This window comes from Gallinula chloropus (genome assembly GCF_964237585.1).
Source record: "Gallinula chloropus genome assembly, chromosome: 5".
Classification (NCBI taxonomy): Eukaryota; Metazoa; Chordata; class Aves; order Gruiformes; family Rallidae; genus Gallinula; species Gallinula chloropus.
This window is the reverse complement of record NC_140090.1, coordinates 1,985,937-2,006,088: the sequence shown is the minus strand read 5'-3', so window position 1 is coordinate 2,006,088 and position 20,152 is coordinate 1,985,937. Positions and strand designations below refer to the sequence as shown.

The window sequence follows — 20,152 nt, the reverse complement described above, 5'->3', positions numbered from 1 at the left end:
TTATGCAATACCTGCCTGAAAATGTAACGTGAGTAATGTGAAGTTCTGCTGTCCTCTTTAATTTAGTTATTAGTTCATTCTGTCCACTCAGTGTGATTTAACTGTTGCCAGGACAGGGATCATTCTCACAATGCCACAAAAGTGAGTAGTCACATAATCAGTGTAGGTACATAAACTGCCAGAGAGGAGGAACACTTTTTCCCCCTTTGTGCAGACCTAATTATTTACTGCAGCTTATTAACTGTCCTAATAATTGTCTCTACAATTTCACACGTGGGAGGACTTCTTAGAATTACACATTTTTTAAAGCATATAAGCTTACAGGAATGTTTATTTCCCCAAACTCCTTGAACACAAAGTCTTTCTTTGCAAAAATGATCTCCATGTGGTTGAATGGTCGCCAGTGGTTGGGCTGTGATCTTGCTTCCAGCAATGTAAAAATAGTTAATATACAATGTTTTAAAAAAATACAGCCATGTAAATACCAGAAGCACGTTCAGTTTCCCAGCAGACAGGAAAGCTCTTCTCTAATGGCTCTGCTGGGTAACAGCTTCCAAAACACAGGTTCAATGTTTTCATCTGCTTGAGGATATCTGAACCTCCCTAGCTTAGCCACAAAGGGCATGTGCCAGTCAGCAGTCTGGAGATAGCATAGAGTAACTCTCTTGTAGCATTTCCCTTTAAAGTTGCTCCACTTTGGCCAGAAAACTAAATCCTCTTTGTATCCAAGAGGAAGAGATAAGCATTCTTGTAAGGATGCTGGAAGAACAAGGCCTGGCTCATGGTTTTCCTTCACTGGCTGCTCAATATCTGATATTAAGTGGACAAACCTCAGTTGTTTGAACGATGGTGCTAAGGGACTAAATTCTGTACAGCTGACTCTTTGCATGTATGGGTTCTGCCCTCAAGTATGGATGTTTTCATGTACACACACACATGCAGCTCCAGGATTGTTACAGCTTGCTTTGCAACACACATATAGCCCCAAGACTGTTACAGCTTGCTTTGCAATGGCTGGAGCTCCAAGTTATTTTTGTCTTTGAGGAGTTTCTTGGCAATCTTTGGAGCCTGTTTGTCTTGGCATCCCCCTACCATATTACCCATTCTTCAGTATCAGATTCTAAAATCTCTGTTTACAACACTTGGGGATTTTTTTTATATATTTATGTCATTTCAAATGTAAACACAGAACAGCATCCATGAGACACTTGGAAATTTCATATCTCTATGTATTTTAAATTTTGATAGGCTCAGCTATTTTATTTAGAATTTCTGTCACTATAGGACTTCAACAGACAAATATTTTAACTTGGCAAACGTTCAGGTTTTTTATAAGTGAATGCATTATACTCTCCTAACATCTGCTCTTAATAATCCCAAATGTTTTTGGTTTCTTCTACTTTCACATGAAGTTTTTTGTTTGCTTTTTTTGTTGTTGTTTAAACTAAAGCACCATTACACACACTAGTTAATTCTTATCTCATTGATGTTGCTGATAAAAATGTGCATTGATTTCAATGAGAATGAGACTATAAGATGGAGGATAGTAAGTTTGAAAATATTGAAAGACAAAGTTCTCTCTGAAAGATTAACTTAACACTGACAATAAATGGTGAAATCATTAGCCAGATAAATTCTCATGTTATGAAATTATTCAGATACAGGGGAGATAAAAAGGAAATTCAATTAGAAATTCCTTCCATCTTTCCTTTAAGTCAAACAAAAGTGTGACAATTTAGAAATCCGGCCTTGTAAGTTCTTTGGGAAGTGAGTTCCTCACTAGTCCAAAACATGAATGTAAGAGTGTCACCAACTCTTTCCCACAACACATCATTCCTGTAACACTTCTCAGGCTTAAACAGAGATTTTCAGCTCTAAACCAGAAAGCATACAAGAAAAGAGACTGGAAAAGCAAGTTGTATATATTCAGGTAGGCTTACCAAATCTCAGTCATCATTCTGCATGAGTCTCCTACTTAAAACACCTTCTTCTCAGAGGCCTTTGAAATGAAATAGGTATTTTAAAATGCTGACTTGTCATTTTCAAGGGAAATCTCACCAACAGCAAACTCCAAACTGGGATTTTGTATAAACCAAAATGTCAGCTGGAAGATTCATGCCATGGTTTTGTTCTGTCTGACACAGCAGAGTCTTTTGTTGGGATACTATGTTTAGTTTTGGCATGCCACTTCAAGAAGGATGCAGGCCACCTGGAAAGAGTATAGGGGAGAGGAATAAGAATGATGGAGCCTAGAAAATGGGACCTACAGGACAGATAAAAAGAACAGCCTGCTTATTTTTAGGGAGAGACCTGAAGCAAGATAAATTGACAGTTGTAACAGAACTTCCCTGCACTAAAGGAGGCACTAAATGATCTGTTACTTTACTCTGAGGAAGCAAAAAGAATAGGCTAAAGTTGCATCAGCAAAAATTTTAGTTAATGCACAATATTTTGATTAAGGAAGGTATTTAAAGTGTTAGGAAGAGTTAAGCACCAGGAAGCTGTGGAATTGCCACCACTGCAGGTTCCTGAGAACAAGGCACACAAGGATCTGCCAGGAATAATTCAGGTGTGATTACTTCTGCCATGTGGCATATGGTGGGGATCTGATGGTTCTTAACATCTCCTTGGAGGTCCTGGGACAATCCTTCAACTTGTACCTTGATGGATCAGTTCATGGAAAAAAGAAAAGAAAAAAAGATATCCAAGATAAGATGAAATTTATTTAAAGTGAGGTAAGAGTGAGATAGCACTGGAAGTTGCCTTCTTGCAAAGAACATCAAATCCAGGCTCTAAAACATCATCTCAAAATAAGTTAGGTCATCTGTTTGTTTGGCTGCTCTGGAGCTTCTCTGGCTTCATGGTTTGAAACTGTCTTCTCCTTTTCAGCCTAAATTTAACTCTGTATGGGATGGGATTGTTGTTGGGCTAACTTGATCCTTTCTTCAGGTTAAACAGCTCTTCTTCCTTTCTCAGGTTCCCCACAGTGTAAATTCAATCACTGTAGCTATATTCCCCCTTTCACATCAGCTATTGTAGCTTTTTCTCATAGGAAAATCTTAGCTTTAATGGTTTCACTATCTCTTTCCCTGCACTCCTTGTTCCAACACTTTCCACCAAGCAATTTGTTCTGAATGAGCTTACAGTGTGTTGCCATAAACCTCACCATGGAAGGCCATTGCCACGTGCCTTTCCATTGAAATACATCATCCTTGGTGTCACCACATATTCTGTATCACCAACAGTAAGACAAGAATCTAAGAGCACAAAGGCCATGAATATTTTCACCATTTTCATTCATTTAGAAATAGAAGAAAAATAAAAAGAAAAATAAAGAGGCTTATCTGCTTGATATTTAAATCAAGGCAAAAGAGATTCATGATTCACATATGCTACTGTTAGATTTTTTAAAATCATAGAATTGTAGAATGGCATGGGTTGGAAGGGACCCCAAGGGTCACAGAGCTCCAACCCCCTGCCACAGGCAGGGACACCAACCTCCAGGCCTGGAGCCACACAAGGTTGCCCAGGGCCCCAGCCAACCTGGCCCTGAACACCCCCAGGGATGGGGCACCCACCCCCTCTCTGGGCAGCCTCTTCCAGCCCCTCACCACTCTCTCTGCAAAGAACTTCCCCCTAATATCTAATTTAAACCTCCCCTCCTACACCCACTGTTCTATTTTTTTCCATCATCCTCAATGGTTCATCCATTAAGCTCCCAAACCCTTTTCTCTCTCTATCACTGCAATTAGTCCTGTATCACTGTGGGCTTCACACCACGGGTTGAGAATGACCAAATGAGGTGTTCACTAGTCAAAAGCAGAGAAGGACTTTCAAATGGTATTTCTTAACATATGGATATATGGAAAGAGTTAAGGAAAGCTGCCTCTTTCCCCCCTCAATTTATATAAGATTTGTCTGGGATGTATTTAAATGTGGAAAACTTGGAAGGAACCTTATGAAAATAGTGTCAGATGAATGTCTCAGCATGCCCACGTACAGCTGTGGAATATCTTCCTCTTGGTGAGAGGTTCTGCTGGGATCTGCAGATGAAAACATTCCTTCCTGGCTCCCTTGGGAGGCAGATGTGTGGGACCAAATGTGTTACTTTACTGACACCCCAAGCTGCACCGACTTACACCTAGGCTGAACCTGGAGCATATGGCTGATGTTAATGCAACTCAACAGCAGACATCAGGTTGTTTCCCCAGGTATCAAAATATTCACCATCCCCTCTTCACTGTGAAACATGTCCTGAACCCTGCAGAGCTTTTGTTGCTGCCCAACACAGATGAAGTTTATTAATTTGAGGGATTAGTCAGGGGATATTATAATGGGCGTCTGAATCCTGATTTCCTGTGATCCCTTGCAGCCTCAGTTCTTCTGTGATTCATAAGCCATTGTATTTCTCTGGACTTATTAACAGCCAGCCTGGCTCCTCCAGGGAGGTATACATTCATCCAAACATTAGGCCTTGGATAAATCAAGAGATGCCATCAGATACTGTCATTATTAGAACCATTTGCTTTATTATGTCCTTTATTTAAGAAGTTGCTTTTTCTAAGTGAGGCTTTTCACCAGGAACAGTTAACATCAGTAAAAAATAACCTTGAAATTCACTATTGCACGAGCATCTGTCTCAAGAGTTTGATCATGGCAGCCTGTTATAAATCATCTCCAAGTTGGTATGTGCTCCTGGCATTTATGGGTTGGTGGCTGTTAACACATTTCTGTGACCTTGTGGGGCTGGCACTTGCCTACCACAGAACAGGACAATTCCCTGGGGCGTAGACATCTCCTGACAGAAGGTCATTAAGCTATCAACTCATGTTGCAATGTCATCCAGAGGAATTTGCATGGAAAGGCAGACACATATGGTGTCCAGTGCAGAGGGAGACACCCTCATCATACTTTCTCCAGAAAGAGAAATCTTCACATCGGTCTCAGAGGATTGTCTTGATCTGAATCAGTGTTTTCTCTTTATAGATTACCAGTGAATTATATTCCTGTTGAAGTCTCTGTTTCCTTTGTTTTCCATCCCTTCCCTCATGCCTCTTTATTGTTTCTAGGTTGCTGGAAGATACCATGAGTACATCACAGCTCCCAACCAGCAAAGGCTGAGTGCCAGTCCCCTCTCCAGAGCCACATACTCAACACAGTCTCCTCCATCCACCACCATCCCAGAAGTTTACACAGGGAAGCCTCCACAACTCATATCCCAGGTAACCTCAGATACATGACTTGGATGTTAATGCTTAGAAAGCAACAGACTTCTCCCAATAGGCTTTAACAGAATACTCTTGAATTAGGTCTCATTCAGGAAACTGGGACACGTATCTGTTGGGCATTGGAGTGGAAAACCAAGTACAAGTAAAGCTCCAATCCTCAAATCTAGAAAGAAGGAGCAGAGTAGGGGTTTCACCTCTATGCAGTAAGACAACTCCCTAGACTGCTTGCTTGTTGTGCTGACAGAGTAGCTGTAGAGTGGTGGGATGCTCAGGGTGAGTATAGTGGCATCCTACTCTGTGGTAGCTCCCTAGCACACCAGGAAAGAGGACAATAAGCCCTAAGTGTCCCAGGCTGGTCAGAGGGGCCCAGTGGGCTGTCAGCTTTCTGGTACCACACTGTAACATCCCAGTGCCAGGCCTTGCCTGATGTCAGAGTGCACGTCAGCTTTGTCAGGAGCAAGAAGACATGTCTGTATACATTGTACACCTCCTGCTGCACACCAAAAGTTGTGTGGTGTGCACAGCAGGAATGTGGCAGGAGGTGAAAGTTCCTGGAAGAATGGGTGTGCTGAAGGACAGGTGAAGACATCAGTGTTTTGGTGGAAGATGCCTTGCTGCTCTGAGGCAGGACAAAGGCTCTCTCTCCACTGTTTCCCCACAGCTCTGCCCTTCAGTATCTGCCTGAGTTGTGAGTGGGAGGAGTAAATTTGTGTGTCTGTGTGTGCTATGTAGCTAGGCATCCATCACTTCATGCTATGAGTATCTTCCTCATTAGTACAACAGCCTTCCATGTAAAATGCTTTTGAGTGGGCACAGCATCCTCCCTCCTTTCCCTTTCATCTATTCTAATTCAGTTGTGTTCATGCTCATGAGCACATCTTTTTCTCTAGCTCCTGACTCAGAAGTTGCAAATGTTATCAGAACTGGAGAGCAGAGGCTTCCAGCAGCTGCTCAGGAGTGTGGAGCACCAGACCATTTTCCATACTCTCATTTCCCCCCCCCCCTTTTCTACTCTCCCACTCACCCACAAGGAGCAGCTGCAGGATTCACTTTCAGCCAGGAGGGAAGACAAGCAGACAGCTGTCACACTATGAATACTATGAATCAGATTTTAAACTGTGGTTTGGAGGGGAAGATTTTAGCCTGATTTCCCACTTGCTGAACAAAGAGCATCTGTTTTTGACACTTGCAGTTTTATGCTGATCTGTGAGTTTGACTTCCAGTTACAGATTCCATGTAGGGAAACTGCATTCAAGCAGCTGATACAGAATGTTCTCCTTCATTGATTCAGTCACTGTGAAATTAAATCTGAATTATATACTAAGGAGCAGAATGTTTAAATGAGAATGTGAGGTGGTACGTGTCTCTTTGGTCCTGTAAATGGTGCAACTAGAAACGCTGTAAGCAGATAGACTGGTTGTTGGGTTTATTGTGAGAGCTGAAGAATGAACAGACTTTGGCTTGAAAAGCATTCATGTGTGCTGCAGTAGTGAGGGATAGAATGGTTTCTTGGACACACTGGGAATCAAAGGAGCCAAAAGTGAGTCACATGGACGACTGCAGACATCACATTTAATTGTGTAATAATACTACAGCAAGCACAATTGGAGCAGGCTTGCTGACCTCACAGCTGAAAGCACTATTTAAGATCTGGCTACCAGATGTTCCAATAGGATCTAGCCAGCTGCTAGCAGAGGTTACCCCGAGTGTTTTAACAGGGAATATTTACAGCCTGATAGTTTGGAAGAGATGTTTGCCCTGATTTTCTTTTCTGCCCTGCTGTGGGACGAGGCTGGAGCGTGGGGATTCAAGGACGGAGTGCTGCACAACTCCATCTGGTTAGGTAAGAACCATCTCATTGTGAACATTTTGCTGTGCAAGTTACTGGGTTTGCCTAGCAGTGTAAAGATGAGCACCTAGCAGTACAGTGAGCCATGCATCAGCAGAGCCCTGCAGTGAAATCAGTGATCATTTTCTCTGAGCAGGGACTGTTCAGTTTTGCAGCTACAGACTTACTATTTTTACTATTTTACTATTCCTCTGAAAGTAGTAATGGGATATTTCCTCTGAATGTGTTTTCCTACAGCATAAGGTGAAGGGAAAACAGCATTAAATAGTAGTTGCTTCTAATGAAGGCAAACGGGTCTGAAAAGAAACATTTGCCAAAGGAATGAATTACTTTCTGCATGAACATACTTCAAATGCCTGGGGTCCTACATATGAAACTAAATGATCTGGAAATAATAGCCATCATATTTCCTAGGTTTCTAGGAAAGGACAGAAATGTATATGCTTTGCCTGTTGGCTTGTTCACATCATTAAACAGTGGAGAGCAGATTCCAGAAGGGCTACAGAAAATGCTGTGGCTTATACCTCAAGTGGGTTTAAACAGCTCTCAGAGTACAGATCTGTATAATTATCCAGCACAACAGAAAAACGTCTTCAGAATACAGTCACATAAAGGATGCCAAAACAGAAACACATACCAAGTGCTGCATTGTGTATTCAAGCACTTCCAAACCCCTTTATCCTCTCTAGCATGTTGCACCTTTTTGGTTTTAAGGATTTTAAGGAATTCCTGTAGCTGGCACATCTTTCTGTGGTGCTCAGATGTTTGATGAGGGACTGGAGCCACGCTGTATTAACTGGTGCAGCCACCACGTGCCTCCACTCCTTCCTCAGAGGAGCATGTAAACGAAGAGGAACGTAAATGAGAAGGAGAATGATCTCTATTGTTTTCCATCTCACTGCACGTTTTTAATGGCTTCTCTTTCCTTCTGCACTTGGAACGTGCCTGCTGTGCCCTGTAGCTGCTGAAGGTGCTTGGGGGGGAGAGCTGAGAGGGAGGACAGCTTGGCAGCTTCACACACCATCTCAAGGGGCTGCTATTCAAATACAAGGATGACAGAGAAGAGGTTTGTGTGAGGAACAAGCAGAGCTTGGATCCTTGGCTGGAATAACAGGAAAGAGACCCAGGAGATAAGCAGGACTGGGGCTGTGTTAACCCCTGATAGTAGGGGGAGAGCAGTTGAATGTGACGTGGGATGTGATGGGCATTCTGCTGTAGAAGGGATGTGTTCAGAGGTGAAGGGCCTTGCTGAGCCTGCCTTTCTGTAGCCTGCACAGGCTGTCCTTGCACAAGTGAGCTGCACAAGTGAGCAGCACGTGGGGTTGCAGGCCCTGGCTGTGCTTTAACCATTCCCACATTCCCTGGCTCAGTTTCGCTCTCAGCCAGCCAGTGGCCTCTGAAGGAGTACTCCAGTGCTGGGTGAGCAGCCTGATGCTCACACACACACACACACTTGCACTTGAATTGGTGATACAGCAGTCAATTAAGCAGGTTTATAAAGTCAATTTGAAGAAAAAAAAAAGGTGATTCTTTAAAATGAAGAAAGAGTGTTCACTGGAGCACATAATAAAATCCTGGTTTGCTACAACATTAGCATTTAGCATGAGAACAAAGCAAGAGAAGCCGTGGTGACTTGCTCCAAAGAAGCAAACGTGCAAAACCTGGAAGCACAGTGTGCAGCTTTGAAATCCCCACTCTGCTTTCACCTCTCCAGGACTCTGTCAAAGCTCCTTGAGAAATGCACCATCTAGTGTAACTACAGCAATACAATTATTGAAACCCACCTCAAAGTGCTGTTAATTAATTACCAGTGGAATTCTGTGACATTGCACATAAACGAAGAACAAACTGGCAAAACCACAGCCATCCAATTTGTGCATCTTTCTGTTAAAAGAAAGTGCAACTAGACCAGTGAAAAAGGAACCCCAATCTCATCCTCACTGTGCATGAGCATTAAAGCAAGACCCCCTCCCTTGAATAAAACCCAGGAAAGCTCAGTGACTGTCACTGTTCCTTATCTCCTCCTCTTCTGATAAAACACTATCAAGACCAAGTGGAAAATGAAGAGTTTTCCATTTTACCTCCCTTCCTCAACAATGAGCAGCACAAGCAGAAAATCTTCCATTAATCCCAGTCTAGAAATGCTCAGGTCTTTTACCTTCTCATTAGAAACCCTCTTTTGTTTCCTCCTGCTGTAGCTGACTCTATCCCCCTCCTGTTCATGTCTTTCTCGTGTGAATGGGATTTTATTCTCTCTCATTTTCGACACGAGCACTTTATAACCAAAGGTTCATTGTAAACTGATGAGAGGATTGGAGCTGTCTGGCCCAAACGTGCTCAGAGGTTTATTTGAGAGCCAGTTCTTAGTGCCACAGAGTCAGTTTCCCAGGATGGCTGCTGCACACTGTGCTCAGAGGATCATCCCCGTTCACACACCGTGTGTCGGTGCGGTTCAGGGGCCGGAGCTACCCCAGTAGGGGAATCAACTTTATAAAAGGGTAGAGAATGGCAGGACAAGGGGGATGGATTAAAGATAAAGTAGGGAAGGTTTAACTTAGATATTAGTGGGAAGTTCTTTGCAGAGAGAGTGGTGAGGGGCTGGAAGGGGCTGCCCAGAGAGGGGGTGGGTGCCCCGTCCCTGGGGGTGTTCAAGGCCAGGTTGGCTGGGGCCCTGGGCAACCTTGTGTAGCTCCAGGCCTGGAGGTTGGTGTCCCTGCCTGTGGCAGGGGGTTGGAGCTCTGTGATCCTTGGGGTCCCTTCCAACCCAGACCAGTCTGTGATTCTATGATCCTATAATTTAGTGGAGTACTCTTGAGTATGACCGTGTGGCTTAGCAGAGGTCAGAGTCAGTAACACAACGTGGGCATCCTCTGTTTAAAAGTTAACTGTTTCTTTCTATTTAGCATTTAGTATTCATGGCATGCATACTGAGGGAGCTGTTTTGGGCCAAATTTCATGCTTATTGTGTTTGAGGAAGAGATTTGGCTGTTTTACCATCTCCCACTGCTGAGGGTGAGTAGAGGGTCACTGTCCTTGCAGGATCCTGCTGTCCTGAGACTTCAAGGAGAGATTTTAAGAAATGTGAGTTAGAGGAAACATGTCCTGTCAGCCATGTAACCCCTGGTCTTTTGAGTAAGAACCAAAGAAGAGAAGTGGGAGAAGTCCCTGAGAGAAGGGTCCCAATGTGCAGGTTTTCAGGTGAAGGAAGAACAATCTTTGCTGAAGGTTCTCTCTGTTGTTCAGCAGATTTCAGACAGATCAGATGAATAGAACAAGGCAATTAAGCAGGAGGGGATAAAAATGCCAGTGAAAGCTCTGATCAGTTATTTGGGATACACTGTTAGGGAAAACTACATCACTCAACTGACACACTGAGCCAGCAGCATGTGTCAAAGCTCAGTGGAGTACACATGTGTGGTCAGCCTTTCCAACAGCTACAAGGGAGTGACAGATACAGGCTGGGGACTGCAGGCTAACACCACCCACCAGCACACACTGCACCAGGACTCTGGTGTGGTGGTGGCAGAGCAGCCCTTGTGGAAAGCATGAAGAGCAGATCTTTCCAGCAACGTTCTGAAAAACTCAGTGCCCGTCCATAGCGATGTTTTAGCATCAGTTAAGTGTGAGGGGTAAGATCTGAATACAATATTGCCAGGTAAAAAAGTGTGGAGAACAACTAAAACTGATATTTTTACTGTCAGCTCCAAGAGTGCTGGGTGCAAGCAGCAGCAATTCCCTCAGAATCCCTGGGGGTACATCCAGCAGCGCCTCCAGGGAAGGAACAGGGTGGGTCTTGTGCAGGCAGCTGCCAGAGCCATGGGGGCTTTTGCCAGCAAACATCACTGAGAATCAGCATTACCACTGCTCTCACGTTGACTGCGACCAGTCACGTTTGCAGGGGTGGCTGACCTTAAGATCTGCCTCTTACTCTTTGAGTCAGTGTAGGGGCTCAGCTCTCCAAGCACTACAGCCTGTGTTTTCAGCTCACCCTTGGGTTCCCTGAGAGCTGCAGTGATGGATAATGTCAATCCCAGGTTGTGTGCAGGGATATTACATGCTGTGTGCTATTTTCTGTAGCACTCTGGATTTCAGTTCGTGTACCCTGAACCCAGTACAATCATACTGCAAAGAAGCAGTGAGTGGAACTATCAGGTGAGACAGGATAAACTACCAAGTGAATGAAAAATAATGCTTCCTATGAACAAATTTTTAATTGGAACAGATTATTGTTTTAATGCTTCCTATGAACAAATTTTTTAATTGGAACAGATTATTGTGTTAATGCTTCCTATGAGCAAATTTTTTATTAAAGCAGATTATTGTTTTTTAATACAGCATACCATTATTCCACAGCTGTTAGTTGTTCTGACTCTTCTTTGCAAGGAAAGGGGCTTCATTGGAAACATTCTTCCATGGAATATGTGTTATCCCATGCCCACGCCAGCAACATTCCCATCAATGTTACAGAAAGCAGCTCTGTCTTCTGAGGCTGTTGTCAGCAGTGTCACTTCCCTGGGCATGAGGCCAGTGACTCTGGGTCCAAAAACTACATTGGCAAAGGCTGTTCTGTATCTAATAAGGGATCCCACCATTCCTAACCACAATCCAGTGCTGACCACTGGTTTTTAAAAAAAATATCCTAACCTAGCCAAAACTACTGACTCTAAGAATGTCCCTAGAAAAGGCATTTTTTTTTCCCCAGGGTGCAAATAACTGCTGTGAAAAATGCTTCCTGTTTTGTGCCTTTTTTCAGTCGTGTTGACCAGTGATGGCTACAGGCAGCCACTTCTCTCAGGTTATACCAAACAGAAGGAAGATCTAACCAAGAGCGCCGCTCGGATTTGCTGTGCAGATTGGTTCTGAGACAGATTTCCATGCATATGGCATCAGACAAGTGCAACATGAAAAGATTATAAAACTTGCAGTAGTACTGACAGTTTCTAGGTTTCCCTGGAAAGCTGCTTTATATTGTACTTGCAACAGCAAAGGAAAAAAAGTAATGAAGAAAGTGCACTCGTTTTCTGTGCAGCAGAAATGTCAGCCAGCAATTGTTCTGGTCCTGCCCTTTGTGACACAAGCTCAGATATTTCTATTTCCACATTTTTGTTCCCTTTAATTTCTGCCTCTCCTCTATCCAAGTAGCTCTGATTTAACTTCTCTGGAGATTCCAAACAAAGCTCTGATTCATCTAACAAAGGCAGAGTTACATCCAAAAGTATGCTGTGATAGGAATCCAGAAGGAGCTTCCCCTGAGTCAGATAGGACGCACAGAACTAGTGATGCTGACACCAGCCGATGGTTCCCATAACTACTGCCTTCTGCATAGTCCTAGGGGAGCCCTTCCCTCTGTTTGTTGATCTTCTGTTGTTCAAAAACTCACCAAGTTCTGACTAGTCCTGTTGTTCAAAACTTCTCCCAAACAAAAACATACCTTTGGGTTGCAAACACGCCTTTGGGTTGGGAGGGACCTGTTTTCCTGACACTTCCCAAGCAGCACAGCTACGAGCTGAGCATTTTGTTTCTCTTCTCACCTGGACAGTAGCCCAAAGCACAGGTCTTGGGGAAACTGCTGGAGGGGGTGAGAGCCCACCACCAGCCCAGGGTGTGGGCCAGCTGAGGTACTCTGCTGAAATCATTTATTGCTTCGGTCCTACAGAGCGAGCAGCCGGGGTGTATCACAGAGAGTCACGCTCTGGGAAGTACCAGCTCACCTATGCAGAAGCAAAAGCAGTCTGTGAATATGAGGGAGGACATCTGGCCACGTATCAGCAGCTGGAGGCAGCAAGGAAAATAGGTTTGAAAACATTCAAAGCTCTTTACTTTTCACATTGCTCATTCATAATGTTGCCAGTCTTGTATTTTTGTGAATGTTATGAACTCTGGGACTGAGAGACTTGTAAACTCCCTGGATGTCTGCCCAAGTTGTGTGCAATTTCCCCCTTCAGCAGCAGAGCATGACTGTGCTACCTGCAGAGCTGTCAGGATAACATCTGCTACACATCCCCCTCCCTGAGCCCTGGGTGAGCACAGTCCCGGAACCAGCAACACCCAGCAGAGAGCTGTCTGGCTGAGCTGGGAATCACAGAGTCACAGGGGTTGGAAGGGACCCCCAGAGCCCATGGGGTCCAACCCCCTGCCCAAGCAGGGTCCCTAGGACAGGGCACACAGGGCGGTGTCCAGACGGGGCTGGAATCTCTCCAGAGAAGGAGACTCCACACCCCCTGGGCAGCCTGTCCCAGGGCTCCCTCACCCTCCCTGGGAAGAAGTTCTTCCCCAGACTGGGGGGGAACTCCCTGTGCTCCAACTTGAGCCCATCGCCCCTTGTCCTGTCCCCACAGACACTGAGCAGAGGCTGCCCATGGCCCCCTGTGTCCCACCCTTCAGCTTTTGATACCCATTGATCAGACCCCCTCTCAGGCTGCTTCTCTCCAGGCTGAACAGCCCCAGGTCACTCAGCCTTTCCTCACAGGGGAGATGCTCCAGGCCTTTAATCATCTTAGCCCTAAAGAGGGAAGACACAGTCTCTCCAAGCTCCAGCACCTGGGGGCTGCAGGGGGATGCTCTTCTCCCCAGGGAGCTCCCATAGGAAATGCTCATTGCTGTTTTTCCTGTCACTACCCACGATGTTTTCGTAACACTTTCTCCAGACTTACTTGCTCTGAGAGAAAGTGAGCGGTGTGCTCGGGGTGCAGAGTGGAGCTGGGTGAGGGCACAACTGTATTTCCATCTGATTCCTCATGAGAAATGTTAATTCATTCAGAGCATTAGGAAAACAATGGAAAATATCATCCTCCCTAGAAATGTGCAGGCTACGCCGCTGAGTCAGAAGCTGGCTCTCAGTGCCAGGACACTTCCAGAAAGGGCACTTTTGTCTCTTCTGAGCAGCTCCATAGTCCTGGGATGCCACAAATATGTTCCAGATCGTCTCGGTGAAAACATTGCACTGGTCTCTACCAAACAGTGACAAACATTGCATTCTTTGGCTATTGTTTTTAGGTTCTCAGCCACAAAAAGCATTAGTGGGATCTGGCGTTTTTTAACCAAAAATATCAAGGCATTTCAGGTATTTAAACTGAAAGTATTTTAAGTAAATACTTCATTTTCTTGGCTGTCTTCTGGATGTAGCATTTTATTCCCTGAGAACTTAATGCTGCAACCTCTTGATATGATTGAATAAATCTGTATGACTACAAAAAGGGAAACAAAGAACACACATACATAACTCATCCAGTATATAATTTGGTTACAAATGCTGGTACAGCACTTAAAGCTCACTGCCCAGGAAGCTACACAGGCCATCTGCATTTGATCTTTGTTTTTGAGTGAGGATCCATTCTATTGCAGAGAACACAATGTGATTTTATGTCCTATGTTTAAAGTTAGCTTCTCAAAGGACTCTTCTCTCCTGTAGCTCCATTTCTATTAGGCCAATTACACCCAAGTCATTGATCAGCTGGAGTAAGATGACTTCACTTGTGTGAAGATAAAGCAGAGTTCCTTGCCTAGGATTGATTTCTCACACCCATGCCTCTCATTTCCTCCCTGTTGCAGGTTTCCATGTGTGTGCTGCTGGCTGGATGGCGAAGGGCAGGGTGGGTTATCCCATCGTAAGAGCTGGAGCCAACTGTGGCTTTGGGAAAACCGGGATCGTCGACTATGGGATTCGCCTCAACAGAAGCGAAAGATGGGATGCCTACTGCTACAACCCCAACGGTGGGTTTAACACCAGCCCATTGCTCTTTGGGTCTAAAACTACAACTGCTTGTGATGCTGTCTGGGTGTGTAAGGGAGTCTGAGGGAGCTGGCTTCGATAAACAAATATGCTGCCTGAGAAGGGGGGCATATTGATGCAAACTCACTTGGAGCCTTGCACCAAGGCTGCTCTGGCTTGCTCAGAGCTCAGTGTCTGCACTGCATTGGACAGTACAGAACTGGGCCTAAGCAAAGGCCTTTCAGAAGCTAAAACTGTAATGATGTTGACTAAAAAGGTAACATTTTTCCACTGTGATGTGTACGTGACTTGTTTCATTAAATAACTAATCTGAGGTTATTGACATGGGAATCATTTTCCAGGTACACAGGTGAAATTTACTGTTAACCCTGGTTCCTTCCTCCTTGTGCCTGAGATAGAGCAACTTTTGAAGATGAAATGTCTGGGACTGAAACATCTGGCAGCTCCAGCTCCCAGCAGTGCCTTGTGTGAGTGTGTGTGTGCATGTGTGTAACTAGATGGAGAAAAGTGGGTCTTCAGAGGAGATCTGGAGACACAGTTCCAACACAACTGACAAGACTTCACCAGACACAGGACATCTCCCCATTCCCCTCCAGATGACTGAAATACTGAATTGGCCACTGCTTCAGTTTAGCTCAATATCACTTCCTAGAGCAGGCAAGACACAAAAAGGAGGCACCAACAAGAAAAGCAAAGCTTGACGTTGTTCAGTGCTTGGCTCTCCTACTACTCCAAGTGTACTACGCTGCCTGGCAGAGCCAAAAGTTGGAGTTGTGACGTCTGTACAGCTGTGCACATTTTGTTTGTGCTCACAGGGCTTGAGCTTGTTTATGTTAGTGGGGCAGTTGTTAATCAAATAGCTCTGTGGGGTGGGGGACGTTCACAGATGTTCAGCATACAAAGAGAGCTGTGAGAGACACTACTGCATTCATTATCACCAGCCCAACTTTCCCCTTGGTCAGCCTTCTCTCCTCCAGGCTGAGAGGGGGTTACTTGCCAAATGCACTGCTTGGTTAGAGGACAAAAGGAAAAGGAAATGAGAACTGGCAACGCTCAGCAGACAGCTCAGGTCTCTCATGAAAAGGATGTGTATCCATGCTCGGTGGGCAATCTGCTCTGCAGCCTGGCAAGAGCTCTCTGTGCCGGTGGGAGACAAATAGCCTGGAGAAATGAAGAGAAATCTCTGATTGAATTGAGCCTGGGCTGTTCTCTGGGATGCTAAAGAGTCAAGAGGAACTTGTGGAGCTGTTTTTGTGTTTGAAATGTACAATCTGACGATCTGGAGCTGAAAAGTTCAGGACTCACAGACAATATGCAGACTAAGAGGTATAATCATCCTATCCAGCTCAAGGCTCTTAACTCACCCACCCTGAACTGGTATCTCCTCCCACGTCTGAACCTGGGGAACTACAACAAATCCAAAAGACAGGCTCTTTTGGAGGTCCCCAGATTGGTTTGTTCCGCTGCCAGGGAGCTGGTAAAGTTCAAATGGCCACTGAATCAAACTGGAATGAGGGTTTTTTGTGTCCAAAAGGAGACATTCCAAAAGGAGGGAAGAGCTACAACAAGGAATACAATGCAATGCATGCAATCACTAGCCTTTATACATTTTCTTGTAGAAGATGAAGTTTTTGGAGAAGAAAGGGTGAAGCTGAATGCCAGGGGGACTTGCAAGTACAGCTGTAAAGCCTACAGTTCACTACAGCCAGAAATCTCCAGTGCCTTTTACATAAACCACTTCGCTCTGGCCCAAAGTCCGCTGAAGTCAATGAAAGCTTTTCCTCTGAATTCAGTGAGGTTTGGATCATGCCTCTTGTTTCCAAAACATCTCCTCCCAAAGCATAGGAATGACTGACATGTCTTTTGAATGCTGAGTGCTTCAATATATGGAAGGCACTATCCCTCTGGGTGCTCCTGGGTGAATTTCAGCGGCTGTCCTGGGTCAAAGGACACAAAGATTTAAACCACAGCCATACCCATATCCAGAACTGAACTAAATTCAGATCTTTTCATTTTTCTCTTAGGAAAAGAATGTGGTGGAGTCTTCACAGATTCAAAACATGTTTTTAAGTCACCAGGCTACCCAAATGAATATGAAAATGACCAAATTTGCTACTGGCATATTAGAGTAAAGTACGGACAGCGCATTCATCTACAGTTTCTGGAGTTCGATGTTGAAGAGGACGTTGCTTGCATGGCTGATTTCTTGGAAATCTATGACAGCTATGATGACATCAATGGCTTTGTGGGCAGGTAAAGTAATTACAGCTTTAACATGCAAATACTTAAATATATTGCTTCAGAAGAAGGCTGTACCTTACCCAATTAGCACCTCTGAAATGCCTATAACACTTGTAGCAATATACCTGACTTATGTTTCCTGGCAATTTATTCCACTCACACACAAGCCAGGAGAGAGTTTCAAAGAATTGTGCTTTGCCCTCTTCTGCTTTGTTAAACTGCATGAAAAAGCTGTGAGACCTTTTAGTTAACTGCTTATCTTAATTCTCTACTGTCTTACAGGAAGAACTCCTGGCAATGTCAGTCATTTGTAATTGCTTTAATTGAAAGGAGGGAGATGAGGTGTTAAACTCTTAGCAAAAATGTATTTAATTTACTATTCACTACAGGAGAAAAATATTTTCTAACAAGATCAGAACAAGTGTTACATATACTCTCTCATACTAGAGATGTTAAAAACCACTTCCCAATTCCTGCCACTTTTGACCTCCTCTCTACAGATCCTGTGTAGCCAAGTGAGGATGTACTCCATTTGTCTTCCCTTTACAGATAATTTATTTTTCATGGCAATATTCTTCCTTTCTTAGCCTTGGGCCATTGCTCTTTTCCTTAACACTTTGTTAAATTGCTCTTTTTCTTGTTTTGCACCATTTACTTCCTGCATAAATTGAAAAACGTTTCCTGCATTTTTCCTTCCCCTAAACTTTACTAGAAGATAAATGACAAGAATTCTTTAGGCAATTGCTTTAACATATAGCAGAGTGTGTCATACCCAGGACACACATGAGCTGCAGCTCCAAAGGAGAGTACAGCCTGAGAGTCACAATTCTGTGTAGGTCCCTGTATAGTTGGGGGGTTGGGGGTGGCATATTTGCCATGTCATTTAGTCATGAATATTCTATTTTTTTCCAGGTTTTGTGGAGATGAGTTGCCAGATGACATCATCAGCACAGGTAATACATTTGCACTCGTTATGGTAAAATAAAAAAACAGCCTTCCAATTCCTAATGTTCTGTGATTCTGTGACTATCAGGATGTATCCTGCTGGCCTTGCAGAGCTGCTACACCTACCTGTGTTAAAGAGTTTTCACACTCAGGCACCTTCATACAGCAGACCCCTAATCTGTAACTCAGCCCTACTTATACACACCCTCTGCCTGCACTCATTTCTCCTATTTCAAGGGCAAGGATTGCAAGGACCCTTCCAAAGCTGGTTAGAGACATTCTTCTGTGTTCACTTAAACAGCTGCTCAAGGTCTGAGTGTACATAAATCAAAGCCACTTTCACCTCTCTTTGCTCATGCGTTGCAAAGCCTCTGAATGAGATGCCACACGAGGGAGGAAGTAGCTGTGTTCCCTGAGGATCATGGACAGTCTGTGCAGACAGTCACAGTACTGCACTCCAGCCCACGACTCTAATTAGCAGAGAGAGAGAGTAGAAAAGTCAAATTGTGCCATCCCTGGTCTCTCAGTTTACCTGGGCCTAGTGGAGATGAGCAGGTGACACTCACAGGAGAGCGATGTAGCAACCTCACCCCTGTCACCTAGAGATCCAGGAGGCTTCACTCCACGTGTGTCTCAGGCATGAAGTGTGACATTCCACAGGTAGAGTGAAGCAGAGCAGTGTTTTAAAAGCTGGAGATGCTTTGCAGAAGCACTGAGTACAGCAAGGCTTCATGAAGAAAGGCAACAGATCAGTATTCACCTGGTTTTCCATGGGGGTAATGGAACTATAATCCCCCCAGGCCACAGCTTGGAAGTAGGCAGGCCAGGTGGATTGCTCTGAAGATCTCTGAAGCAAGCAAGAAAAAGAACTTTAAACCCCCCCCCCTGAAATACCTCACTTTTATGCCTCCTGAAAACCCTAACCTTTGCTTTTCTCTGTCTTGTCCCAGGCAATGTTATGACCTTGAAGTTCTTGACAGACGCCTCAGTGACAGCTGGTGGTTTCCAAATTAGATATATTACTATGGACATGCCTTCAAAGTCAACTGATGGAAAGAACACAACATCCCAAGGGAAAGCAAACTTCTTACCTGGAAAATTTGGTATTATGTGAGCAGAGTAACGAGATAGACTCATGAAGAAACACGTTTTAGAACCAAAGCAGGTACCTTTTTCCCCAGATAAGACATCTTCTTCGTATCTTTCTGACTTTTTATTTTCTGCTCTTATATAAGTTTTGTTACAGAAGTATACTAAGAAATAAATTATAAACTGTACTTACAGGAATAACAGAAGACTATTTTTAGAGCACAGGTACTGTAAAAGAATTCATTGTTACCAAAGATTTAAAATTATTTTTCTATATAAACTGCTCCTTCTCCTCATTTCATGCACCAGTTGAACAAACTTTTTGTGTGACTGCTTTAGTTATTTTTAAATTTAACATGACATTCTCTTCCTTCATTTCCACATATTTATTTTTCAGCCTGTTGTTTTGTTTCTTCTTGTTCTCTACACATTATTATTTTTTGTTAAATTAACTCATCTCCCTGAACTCCAAAGGCCTTTAGAATAAGCTTATTTTTAAGATACATAAGTTCATCTTGTGGATGGCCGAGCAGCCACCCATGGAACTGGCTGAACTCAGAAGACTGGGAAGCAGGATGAGCAGCACAGCATCAATTACGCTGTCATCATAATTGTGTTGTGAGCTGAATCAGAAACTGCTCAATGAATTTTGTCAGTGTTTCCTCATCCAGAGAGGAGCTGTTCAACTCCTTTCACTTCCCTGCTTTCACTTAGTAAAGAATCAAATGAAAGACTTGGTAATAATAATGAAAACAGTGAGAAGAAGCATCAGAAGAAATTGCTTAATGAGTCCCAGCAAATCTGTTCCGAAGATACTGTCGAGACGCTGTATGTTGTTTACACGGGTTTTAAGGAGACTGTTCTACTTTGAATTGATGAACACAAACCCTTCTCCATATGTTTGTAATTCCAGTTTAAATTCCTCCGTCTGAAGCAGCATTAAAGCTACCTCTGTTTTAACCATGTCCCGAGCTTCCAATGAATTCTTCTTATTTCTTGAGAACTGTTCAGGCTTTGAAACGTTTCTCTTAATTTAAAGCAGTAAATAAATTTTAAGGGCTTCTTTCA

The 20,152-nt window shown here is 43.9% G+C and overlaps 1 protein-coding gene across 1 annotated transcript; it reads left to right on the top strand.

The window, feature by feature from the left end:
• Positions 1 to 6,873: 6,873 nt before the first annotated feature.
• On the top strand, positions 6,874 to 19,109 carry TNFAIP6 (TNF alpha induced protein 6; the record flags this gene model as incomplete). Its single annotated transcript, XM_084264827.1, has 6 exons — positions 6,874 to 7,071; positions 12,734 to 12,871; positions 14,629 to 14,790; positions 16,834 to 17,062; positions 17,963 to 18,003; positions 18,946 to 19,109. Exons 1-6 carry the CDS (start codon positions 6,978 to 6,980, stop codon positions 19,107 to 19,109), a joined length of 828 nt encoding a protein of 275 aa, XP_084120953.1. The 5' UTR covers positions 6,874 to 6,977.
• Positions 19,110 to 20,152: the final 1,043 nt, after the last annotated feature.